Here is a 12,817-nt window from a genome sequence, read left to right as displayed (position 1 = left end):
CAAATTATCATCGAAAAAATTTATTTATGGATATAAATATTTTAATTCTTGTGTGTCTAACCAAAGTTCTTGTCTAACCAAAGTTCTTGCTTTGGTTAGACATTAAATTTTTTTCAAACTAGTATCTATGATACAACTTATCTACGAGTATGTAGACCCTGACAAAAAAAAAAAAAAAAAACCTCCAGGAAAGGAAATTAATCATCTTGACTCTACGATAATATGATTGAAACAAATAAACTTTAACAACTCTAAATGACAAACATACATTAGTGACCCTTACAAATTTCATATTAATTCTTTACAGATGTATTGACATAAATGACCCTGAGAAAATTTCAATGTCATCTCTACAGATATATTTAGCCCACGAATAATTACCGCACTAAGTACCAAGACCATATTAGTTACCAAGAAGAGATGTCAAAATTGCCAAAACTGCAATCACAATCATAATATTAAGGAAATAATTTGACTGGAGAGGCTTATCCGGGCTACCACCAACAGCTTGATACTCTGCTCTAATCTTCTCCTTCATTGCATCCGATAGCTCTCTCTGCAAATCAAATATGGAATATTCATTGAAAAAAAAGGCTCCTTCATTAACACTTCCAACTTATAGACGTGACCGAGTTGACTACATTTCATTATAGCTTCATCTTGTGTTATTTAAAAGAAACAGCAGAAGAAAACAAGATGCTTTTTAATCCTGCAGAAACCATGACAAAAAAAAAAAAGATTTAAAATTACTGCATACAAACTCTGCCGAGTTAAAATCTTGTGCAAAATGCAGAACAAAAATAAAAAAAGAGAAAGAAAATACATTACTACAACTGCATCAAACAGGTTTATATATCAGTATAGTTAAGGTTATGACCTTTCCTGACGAATACTTTGCAGCTGAAAACTTCTCAGGCACAGGGCCTCTCGGAGCATCCAAAGAGAAACCCTGATTATATACCAGAAGTTAAATCTTACAACCATGCAGCTTATGGGAGAAGCATATCATGAGCCGACTTCAAAAAGGTCCAAAAATCAAAGTAAAAGCAACAACAAATAGCAAAATAAAAATAAAAATTAAAGTTGACACTTCCACACAACAGAACAGTTCAAGATGAGTGTCCAGACACCCGAGAGTATAATTAAGAAAACAATAATAATTTTTTTCCAAGTGATTCGACAATTGTTATGAAGTTGTAGAGCTAACCAATGTTTCCAGAAGAACAAAATCATAAAGCATGGAACAAAAAAGAGTAAATAATCATGTGACCCTTAGGCCTTGACTCATTGTTGAAATCGCAAGGTATCCTAACTGTCGTGAAAAAAAAAATAAAGTCTGCAACAGAAGATGTCTATCAGTGATCCATGGGTACGAATATTATTCAAATTTTACAGTCCCTTTAATCATTTACAATAAAATAATAACTTAAAGAAAATAATAAACTTGTGTATTGTACTGCAGTTTTAAATAATATAATACCATTTGGGGATTTACCATTTCAAGTATCTGGCGTGCAAGTATCCATTTAGGGATATAAACTTTTGGTATCAATTTATCTTTGTTACCTAAGGGCAGTATGAAGTATTATAAATCTGCTGCAATCATTACAAACTCCCTCCTATATGTATGGGATCGCGCTCTAGAGAGAACCGGTCCTTAAAATAGAACCATAGAACCACTAAGGTTCTGCTGCAGCACCCTAAATTTTAAATAGATTTTTATGATTTAAATCTAAATACATGTTTTTTTTCATGTTTTTTCATCGTTGTGTGTGTTCAAAAATAATTTTAAAATATAATACATTGATATTGACATTTTTTTTCATGTGAAGTTCTGCTGCAGAACCCTAACTAATACTCAAGTTCTGCGGCAGAACCCTACCTAAGGTAAGGGTTCTATGGTTCTCTCTCTAATGGTTCTCGCTTGCACATGACCCGTATGTATAACGCATAAATTATTCTCAAAATAATTAAGTTAAAAACTTAGAGGACATTAAGCCTTAACTGTAAGAATATTATTTCTCAGGAGTTCTCCTTGGGTATTGCAGCTTATATAAAGGTGAAAATAGACCAGCTTATACAGTAGCCACACTTGATAACCACTAAAGCACTTGTTAGTTATCTATAATGCGAGTAATAAATCTACCTCAGGCGGATCAAACTTGGCTCCACCGTTGCTGAGTTTAGCATGGGCTTCAGCGTAGTCCTCGAAAAATGCTTTCTGGTCTTCAGCGTATTTTTCAGCATAAACCTGCAGAATAACGTAACATATATAGATGATTCTGCATTTAAAATTTAACGCAAGGATTACCAAATAGTCATTAAGATAATTTATTAAAGTTTCTACCATACCTTAAATGCTGGGTCTTCAAAAAGAACAGCATCCGTTGGCAAAACTAAAAGATCTGCATCCCTCCTTTCTTTTATATCCTGTGACCATTAGAGCAAGTCCAATGCAATGTTATAAGTGGTGCCATTTTTATAATTTGAAATCAAATGCTAAAAATTTCAACTCCAATGGGGTTCTATATTTGGATGCAAATATGCATATATGCATCCTTGGTTCTAAATTTGAAACCAAGGATGCATGTATGCATCCATGCCACATCATCAACTAACTACAATTGGTATGTATAGTGGTAAACTTTAAATAAAGTTTAGGAGAGAGGGACTAAAGTTACTTAAATTTGGAATTATTTAGATGCAAAATGCATCTAGCATTGGAGTTGAAGTTCTATTTTAGCACTAAAAAACACTTTTTAGTGCTAAATTATAACAATAGCTATAGCTATTTTGCATCTTGCATTGGACTTGCTCTTAGTATGCATATTATACAACCACATATCTATAAAAAATAATAAGCTAGAAGTGCCAACAGAAACACACCTTGAAGTAAGAATTGTCAAATTTGAGCCACTGTGCCGTCCAAGACTGTCCTCCTGGAGCTCCAGGACCATCTTTCTGTCAGGCAACCAAAGCACTTTAGATACCCCTACTACTAACATCATGATACAATAGAATTCACCTTGAAATTTACAGCGACAACTTTGCAATAAGTAACATCTTATACCTTTTACTGTAAATTAACCTCTTTGCTAAAATCAACTACGAATATCATTTTAGCTTAAAACATTAAAAAAAGATTAAAAGAAATAAGTCAAACCGACTTTCAAAAGACAAATTGGTTTCTCTCTTCAGAAATCAAGCAAGCGTGTATATATTAAGATTGATCAGGCCAAAATTTATTGCAAAAAAGACCAAGATAGTTCTTCAACTTCCATGTTTGACAGCTTTACATTTTCAAAAATCTATTTAATTTAAATTTGATCAAATCAAGCCCAAAATCCACTCAGCTCAATCAACCCTGTACTACCCGATTCAGTTTTCCTGTAGTTTACCAAGCGAGTCGATGCAGTTGAGCATCTACTTTGCAGACTGGGCACCAATTTAGTAGGCAAAAATTCAATAGTTCCAACATATATAGAGTTCAATACCAATCCTTGTCTGAAGCCAAGGGTCCCGCACATGTACTTTCAATGAAAGTGAATTAAATGGACATAGGCTACAGCGTAAATACCGTATATTTAGTCTCCGGCTTGCCCCAACCACTACGTTCCGGTCTTGACCTTCCTAAAGTATGAGCACCAGAAAGTGCAACGATTTCCTGCAAGTAAAACAGCTGTATTAATGCATCAAAAATTCAAAATAGCAAAGTGCAGAAAACATTAGCAATGAATGTTCATGAAGCTAACCTTATCATTCAGTCCCATCCTGTAGAAGACATCACGCAAATGAGCAGCAGGAGAAGGCGGACCCGCATCTGATAATGAGATCAAACTTTTTAAATTCAAATGAAGCTAATTATACTGCAGAAAATCCTATTCTCTTTCCTATTATTCTCACTTGTTTATTATTCTATAATAGTCTGTACAAGTAGGAATATCAAACTGTAATACAGCAATCGTGAGTTGCAGAAAATACGGAATAAGGTAATACTTAAATTATGAAAAATTTCAAAGACAGTACACGCAAAATCTGAAAGTGATGTAGGACAGGTTCAAGGGAAATGCTTGATCAATATTACCAATGGTATAACTCCATCACAAGAAACAAAAAAAAAAGAGAGAGTAGATTTTCAATTAAATTTGTTAAAATAGTAGCTTCTTACTGACATTTTCATTATAGAGGAAGATCAAAGTCTAACATTGAATGATGATCATGGGTTTCAATACAAATAGGAGTAGAAGATTCATATTAATATTAATAAGATATGTTGATTTGAATATAATATCATTGAATCCCGTTAAAATTAGTGTTTTTTCCTTGATCTATTCTTCTCCTTGCCCTCTATCTCGTATCTTAGTGTGCCACCTTCTGCCTTCAAATTCCATCCATCCACCCGTAAAAGTTCTTTTTAAAACTGGAAAGCAGGTCTTTTAGAACTTTATCAACTCCTATCTGACAACCCTAAATTTCTGAGGCCAAACACAACCTTTTTTCAATGTATACAAGCAACCAACAACATCAGTTGCCATAAAGCCCCTTATGAATATCAATAATAATACAGGTCAAACCTTAACAGTTAACACATATATCCCACCATATCTGCCTGTAAATCAACCTACAAAGACTTGAGAATGCGTGAAAGCTGCGCAAGATTTTAGTATTTAGGTCATAACTTATAACATATATGAGTCCGGCCTATTGGGCCACTTTTTATTAATAATTTTTGGGATGTGCCTCGCGCCATAGCGGTCTGAAACGCCATATGGACACCAAACAACGCCATATAAGAAGTAGACTGATGAGGACGCCATGAACTTTTTTACCGCTTCGTCGCCATGGCGACGCTGTATAAGCAGTGGCCTTCTCTCCTTTCAAAATAATTATCTGATTACTGTGTAGCATGCACTGACACCTCCATCAGGAACTAGCCAAAGTAGTTGTCACTCCTTCCTTGCAGTCTTCCATCCAAAAGGATTCTTAAAAGCTTCTCCTATAATTTGTACCTTTTTATTACTTATCAAGTTAAAATGGTGCATTTTCCCTCCATTTTCTAAAGTTTCACAACTAGTCCTCTCCCTCTTAGAGCGGGAATCTTTGTTGTACACCTTGCAACAGCTTGTTGTATGACTTATCATCCCCTTCTCTCATCTTCACGATTCATACAACTAAAATACTCTAGGTCCACAAATTTTCCTCTAACAGTCACACACCTCCTTAATTATACACCACAAACCACTTCAACAATTCAATCCCTTATAATAACAATCACACAGTGCAATTACACCAAAACAATAATTCAATCCACCAACAATACAATTCAACTCAACAATATCTCCACTGACAACACTTATCAAGTAAAACAGAGTACTATACTACTACCGCATGACTAAAATCTCAATGTATCTACTATTTTTGGTAATTTTTTCGAACAACATCAACCAAAACTTTTTAATATATATGAACCGAGGATAATCAACTATAAAACTTTAAAAAACAACAAATCTAACTAGTTGAGACCAGGAATTCAATACTTAATGCGCAGAAACCCTAGCTTCTTCATTACAACTGAAAGTTCCATCATTCAAAGCTCACTCGGCTCAATTTTACTTGCACACACCAAAAAAAGCAGGAGCTGATGAAAATTCCGTGTTCCAATTCCAAATTGGTCAGAAATCCTCAACTGACGGCGTAGAAATGTGAGTTAACAAGTCTTTTTGTTGTTATAGAGAGTAAGTGTAGAAGATATAAGCTAGAGAAGTAGAGAAACACAAAGATATGCAGTAATGTAAGGTAGAAAACAATAGAGAAATTGCTCGAGAGAGAAGCAGTTCATTCATAAGAAAAGAAACAGGATAGAGATTCTAGAGAGAATTTTTTTGATGAAAAGTACTTCCATCTTCTGAAAATTACATAATCTCTTTTTCTTTTCTTTTTTGCTAAATAAAATTACATATTCTCTTGCTACTTATACTAGACAAGTAGCTAGTGAAAAGACCTGAAAATTATTACTAATACTGTACTGATACCACTCACTACATTAACTATATTGACTCTACTAATGACTTATGCACTCATCATGCCTCACATCCATATCCTATTCTAAAGCCCATGTAAAGCCCTAATTCCAAGCAAAATTCTATTGATCTTAAATTAATATGTTCCAAGAGAAGTTCTAGCACTAAATATACTGGTATGTTTTGTAATATATCTGTGTAGCCTGATTTTTCTTAAGGCAGAGATATTTATTGCTGCAATAATCAATACTCCCTCTGTCCCTCTAGATTCTTTACAGTTTCCTCTTTTGGACGTTCCACTCATTTCTTTATATTAAAAAACTTTCCTAAAATAGCTAATGGCCCCCATCACTTTCCCACTTTTTCTTCCTTTTCACACTACTTTTACTCCACTATCTCCCTTTTATATATTAAAAATCAATGGGTCCCACCACTTCACCCACTTTTCTTTCTCTTTTCCACTACTTTATACATATTTCTTAATCTCCGTGCCCAAACCCAATGTAAACTATTGGGTGGGACGGAGAGAGTATATATATATATATATATAGGCAATTGCTCAAATAGAAACCATTAAAATAAAAACTAAAATGGAAACCAAGAGAAACTATACCTAAATGACCTTATCCACCCCCTATATGTCATCACCCACCTCCTATATGTCATCACCCACCTAGGGCTCACCCTCACCCCCACTCAATCCACCCGGGCCCTCTAAGGCCTCGCCAAGGCTCCCCACAGGCCCTGGACAGGCTCCAGACAGTCTTAAAGAGCCAAACCTTGGCCCCACCATGGTCCCACTAGGCCCCGACCCGGCCCTATTAGGCCCCACTTAGACCCCGTCTAGGCCCATCTCGGGGTCCATCCCCGGTCCCAAAACCCGCATCATTCTACTTAATCGCATTGGTTTCCATTTAGTTTCTATTCTAGTAGTTTCTATTGGAGTAGGACCCTGTATATATATATATATACTGTGTGTGTGTGTGTATATATATATATATAGTCTTACTCCAATAGAAACCTCCTTATTCTACAAACTAAAAACCAAGCTGAAATATCACTAAATCCTAAAGCAAATACCACTAAATTCTTAAACAACCCCAACCCCACCTCCATCTTCACCAACCCCACCTCCACATCCGCCACTGGCACCACCTCCGTCGTCGCCTCCTCCATAACCACCACCACCTCTATGCCGCCCGCCCCCTCCACAACCACCACCTCCATTATTTCTTTAACAACACAATCTCCACCTCCATCTTCACCAGCCCCATCTTGGTCGCTGCTTCAACCTCCTTCAGCTCCATTCATACTTCTTTCTCCACCTCGGCTCAACTTCAAAACGTGGCGGAGCAGCCACTATTCCGGCAACGCTCCAACCCCCTACTTCAAGCTGCCCAGACCTCCGCTACAATCATCCTTCCTCCATCTCCATCTCCACCACCGTCACCACCATCTGAATCAAAAACGTGAACAGATCTGGAGATTCTAAGTAGTTTCTAGAACATATCTGGAGATTCTGGCCAGTTTCTGCAAGTTTTCACTAATTCCTGCAACACAGATCACTAAATCCTAAAGAGAATATCACTAAATTGTACTGAGAATATCACTAACTTGTATTGGTTTCTAGTTTTTATTTTAAGAGTGGTTTCTATTTGATCATTAGCCTATATATATATATGTATATATATATATATAGGCTAATGATCAAATAAAAATAATTTAAATGGAAACCAAGAGAAACCATCACTATATGACATCATCCATCCCTATATGTCATCACCCACATGTTTTCCACCCCCTAGCCCACTCAATCCACCCCAGGCCCACTAGAGCCTCGTGCAGGCTCCCAACAAGTCTTCTGCGGGCTTAAGACACGTCCAAAGCCCCCAAAAGGCCCCACCCCAGTCCCAGCGGACCCAACCCAACCCCACCCAGGCCCCTCCAAAGCCCAACTCAGTGTCCATTCTCGGAGCAATCAACTCTTCCCATTCTCCTGATTTCTATTTGATTTCTATGAGCCAGTTTGGCTGAGCTCAAATTTGTGACTTATAAATTAATGTGAGTTAATGTAAAGGTTTTATATCAAAGTGCCCACCGAACTCGTTAAAATGTATTAAGTGCCTACTCAATCTCCACGACGAATCATTTAAGATACTAAAATCATTATATATATCAGACTGTTAATTTTTTTTAATCTCTTCAACATAAAACGTTAATCTCCGATTTATTCCTTCTTGCAACAATTCTTTTACAAATAACCTCATTACTTGCACTACATTTTTCACCCATTTGACCTTCATTCTCAGTAAATACATGTTCACCATGAGTTGTATTCTCATTTTCACCCATCTGACCTCTAATCTGTCCACCTTCGGCTTCATTTTCAATATTAAAATTTTGACCATTTACACCAACACCAATTCCTGGACATTTGTTCTTCCTGTGACCCCTCTTTTTACATGTACTACAGTGTTGATTCTGTTGAATCCTGTCACTACTATATCTATCACTACTATATCTTTGGACCTGAGGAACATCATCACCACAGTGTTATTTATTAATCTCATTTCCAGGTGTCTTAACAACTCAACAAAAGAAATGTTATAGACTTAATGTTTTCTGTTAAGAGATTAAAAAAAAAATAACAGCATGATATATATGATATATATAACGATTTTAGTATGTTAAATGAGTCGTCGTGGAGATTGGGTAGGTCCTTGATACATTTTAACGAGTTCGGTGGGCACTTTGATATAAAACCCGTTAATGTAATAACCTAGGAGTTTAAAATGTCTGTTTGGGTAATTTTGACTTACTAATTACTTACGGGGTATTAAAAATGTAATAATAAAAATAAAAGTGATTTATTGGTAACTTTTATCAAAGAAATGTGTAAGAAATTTAAGTCACTGAAAAGTAACTCAAACTAACTTCTGGCTTTAAGTCAGTTTCTGGTTTATCTCGGACTTTAAGTCAATTTCTGGCGTTAAGTCAATTTCTGGCCTATTTCTGAATTTGAGTCATTTTCAGGATTTAATTTGAAAACTTTAAAAATTGAAAAATTACCCCCCCCCCCCCCAATCAGTGGAGAACTCTAATCCCTAGTATTGAAGTCTAGGAGAGGATTAGGGTTTGAGCCTCTGCGAAGGCATGTATGTGGGTGAAAATATTCAATTTCTTTAATGCTCATAACCCCAAAAAAAACCTAATATATTCCTAATGCTATCTAATTCCTAATACTAATCCACCGCCATAATTCAATATAGAAAACAACTCCTTTTGTAACTCTACTACACTAAACATTAAAATATTTCAAATAACCTAAAATACATACAAATTAATTGTTTAATTGCTTGTTTCGCAGTATGATCCAGCTGCAAATGTACAATTCGGTTTTCGAGCATGGAATAAATTTAATGTTGACATTTGAATGGACAGGATAAATGCAGAGAATATAACCTAAAGCGGACTAACCTGGGAGTCTGCCTTCTTCTGGACATTGTTCAGGACCAGAAGCATCTACTCTTCCGTACTTCATAGGAATTTTAGGGCCTCCAGCCTCCTATAATTATTTAAAAAAGATCATTAAGGCCAAGGAAGGAAATAGTATATGGGTAAGGTGAACACCAAGAGATTAAGACAACCTCCACAGCAGTAGCACTGGCCAACTGGAATAGGTCTGCATAAGTCACACCTGGATACTTGTCTTTGATAGGCTGCAGTAGTTTGACAGCATTGACAAGCCCTGTAATACAGCTTGTAAAGCAAAATAATTCCCACCAAGTTCATAACTAAGAGAAGAATCACATCTGACATACCAGCATTAGCCGCATGTTTCTGTTCAATTTCAAATCTTAAACTTCCATTAGCTCCGCCTCTCTGTGGCCACTCCTCAATATTTTTGTTAAAAGTGCCAGCATCATGCCATCCCAAACGAACCTGTGAGGATAAAAAACACTCGTACATGAGCTCTATGTTTCCAACTTATATCAGTGTCAGCACAGCAATAACATGAAGGATGATGGGAACAAAATAAAGTATTTATTTTTATTAGTGAAGAGTTTAATTATCATTAGCAGAAGATTAGCGTATTTACGTATATGTTTTATGTGGGGCTAGCTACTAGTTTATCAATATGCAGTAGCTTGTACAATACGCCCAATCGTTATCTGGCCCTAGTCCACTTGGTCCATTAAGTTATATTTTTATCAGAGTTTATAGTCCCTATAAGCAATATTAGACTTGATTAGTGATTACTGGAATCTTGTTGAATATTGAATTGGGTGCCTCTTATGGGTTAATATACATAGCTTTTTCTCCCTTCTGCAGTTGAGAAACTCTTGGGGCAGTGGGTTCTCTGCAGTTAATCCACTGAAGTTCACTGCTATTCTTGTTCTTCGTTCATATTTCCATTGTTTTACGGCTTTTCCTCCATCACATGGTACCAGCAGCTTAGGTTTCTCCATCGATTTCTTAATTGTTGGAAGATCTTAATATTTGCAACAACAAAAAAAAATTGTTCTATGTTCACCCATTTTTTCACCGGTTGTCCTGCATCAAATGGTAATCGCCAGATTCACTGCCGGATTAACTGTTTATTTGGACTGTTCATACCTACTGTTCGCCCAAATAATGTTCATCAGATAGAATAAACTAGTAGAGTAGGTGAAGAAGGTTAGAGGAAAAAGAGAAGAAAAAAATAAGAGAAGGCAGTGGAGGCCACTAGAGACTGATTGTGTAAAAAAAGGGTAACCGTATTTTATCTTTTTATATATTGTCCAAAACTACAATTAGCTACTGCTAAGTTTCAGAAAATTTCAAAGCAGCCCCTGTAATTTCCAAGACTCCAAAGCAGTCCCTGGAGTTAATATGTCCACTGAATCTTCTGATTTTTGAAATTTCAGACCTTGAAACTTCTGAGACAGTTATGCTCTTGCCATGTTTTAAATATGCCTGAGCGCAGAGTCTGTGATTTGATGGAGTAAAATACAATATTTGTTGTCCTCGGGAAGAATGTGATGGGTTGCACAATTCTATGATTGTCATCTTGAATATGATCTCATGTTCAAGTCTATGTAAACACTTGAAGAAGTTACTTGTACGCTATATTCTTAGGGATTTTAACTCCAGGGCTTCGTCATCATCATTAACACTCAAAACTTAAGTCATTGAAATTATTGAGCATATGGCAACAAAAAGTCAATCAGGTAATATATTTTAAGATCATCTCCTCAGACTCTAAAACCACAAAAGCGCCTGCAATGAGCAATAGCAATGCATTACTATGTAAATAGAAAACCAGCAGATGCTTTTAACCGCAAATTCACTCGTTCAATCACTTCTCTTGGTCAAACCACAATTCTAACGTAAAGAAATTTGTTGATTGGGTTGAAGAGTGAATCACGGGCGCCCATCTTTGGGGCAATTAATGCCTTCGTGTTCATATTAAATCGTGAGGGGTGACGGAGAGTCGAAATTAAGACCTCCCCCAAATAAGAGTTCTGATGCCATATTGATAACCAGTTCATCTAAAGCCTTAAGGTGTTAGACGAAGGCCCGAAATGGATCTTATGCTATATTTGAACAAAATTCATTTACAAAATTGAGTAGAGAGATACGCAAACAAGCAAAATCACACTGCAACTTGAATTTAAGAGTCATGTAAATAAGTCTGTTACCAAAATAGGATGGCAGAAGGTAGATTCGAGCAGCTGTTTAATATCTTCTCTCGCACTCTTGAGTTGATCTATATTCGAAGCAAAACATTTCGGGGAGCTCACAGTACTGCTGTAGTTTCCCCTCGCCAGTCTAATCACCGACTTATTCTGCGTCACAAACGCAGATATAAGCATAACAGTTAAAATAACAGAAGAGTATTGAAATGGGGAGAGAGAGAGAGAGAGAGAGAGATTACGCGGTGGATGAAGGGATAATGAGACTGAGAAATGATAGGAGATGATCGGAGAGGAGAGGAAAAAGAAAGTCTGGAGGTGGTGATTGGGGGCGAGTCCAGGCGAGTGTTAGCGGCCGTCACCGAAGAGGGAGATGAAGTGAGAGAGAGACGAGCAGCCATTGTGTATGAATGAATAAGAGTCAGTATTGGCTTCTCCTTTCTTTTCTTGTGGATGGGTGTAGGTGTGTATACAGTTGCTTTTACCGCAACACGGGGAGTTACTCCACGTATAGTGGATTCATTTCTATTTTCTGTTAGAATCTTTTTAGCTGATCGATGGATGTATATATAGGCCTGTAAATGGATCGGATATCCGATCCGACCCGACCCGATCCGTGGTTAAATAAATGGATATGGATCCTTATTAAAAAAATCCGATCTGCTAATAATCCGATCCGATAATAATCCGGTCCGATAAAGAATGGATATGGATATGATCAAATCCGATCTGTTAACGATCCGATCCGATTCATACTTAACTATATTATATATTATATATTTTATATTATATTGTATTATAATATAATATAATATATTATTATTAATATATCACATACAAAATAAAAATTTCTAAAGATACAAGACAAAACCTTAAATCATATTTTCTTATAATCGATCAGCCACTCCTAATTCTTGATATGGCTCTCACTCTTGTTATCCGATTTATCTAATAATCACTCTTTTTTATGTAGAGTGAGTATAAACACAGGAGCTAACTCTTCCACTTAAAACCTCCTCAATCACATGGTTCCGTATTTAAAACATATTTATCGATTTTAATCCTTATCAATAGAGGAGCAAATCATAATTTACTTCCTCCAAAAGTATTAAGCAACTTATT

The 12,817-nt window shown here is 36.2% G+C and overlaps 1 protein-coding gene across 3 annotated transcripts; it reads right to left on the bottom strand.

Moving 5' to 3' along the window:
• Positions 1 to 223: 223 nt before the first annotated feature.
• LOC108214806 (probable L-ascorbate peroxidase 6, chloroplastic/mitochondrial) lies at positions 224 to 12,226 on the bottom strand. 3 transcript variants are annotated; one of them, XR_001805806.2, is made up of 13 exons: positions 11,938 to 12,195; positions 11,702 to 11,848; positions 9,842 to 9,962; positions 9,668 to 9,768; positions 9,498 to 9,585; positions 3,753 to 3,820; positions 3,578 to 3,664; positions 2,887 to 2,961; positions 2,353 to 2,430; positions 2,147 to 2,251; positions 878 to 949; positions 642 to 709; positions 224 to 556 (listed from the first exon to the last, which is right to left on the bottom strand). XR_001805806.2 is itself a non-coding variant. In XM_017387007.2 (12 exons), exons 1-12 carry the CDS (start codon positions 12,094 to 12,096, stop codon positions 704 to 706), a joined length of 1,107 nt encoding a protein of 368 aa, XP_017242496.1. In that variant the 5' UTR covers positions 12,097 to 12,226; the 3' UTR covers positions 224 to 703. The 3 variants fall into 3 exon arrangements, 2 of the variants coding, with proteins under 2 accessions (XP_017242496.1, XP_017242495.1); XM_017387007.2 differs by having other exon boundaries at positions 224 to 709; positions 11,938 to 12,226; XM_017387006.2 differs by lacking the exon at positions 642 to 709 and having other exon boundaries at positions 11,938 to 12,203.
• Between the last annotated feature and the right edge of the window lie 591 nt (positions 12,227 to 12,817).

Source organism: Daucus carota, chromosome 3 (genome assembly GCF_001625215.2).
Source record: "Daucus carota subsp. sativus chromosome 3, DH1 v3.0, whole genome shotgun sequence".
NCBI lineage: Eukaryota > Viridiplantae > Streptophyta > Magnoliopsida > Apiales > Apiaceae > Daucus > Daucus carota.
Note: the sequence above shows the minus strand (reverse complement) of the source record. Positions and strands in the feature narration are given on the sequence as shown.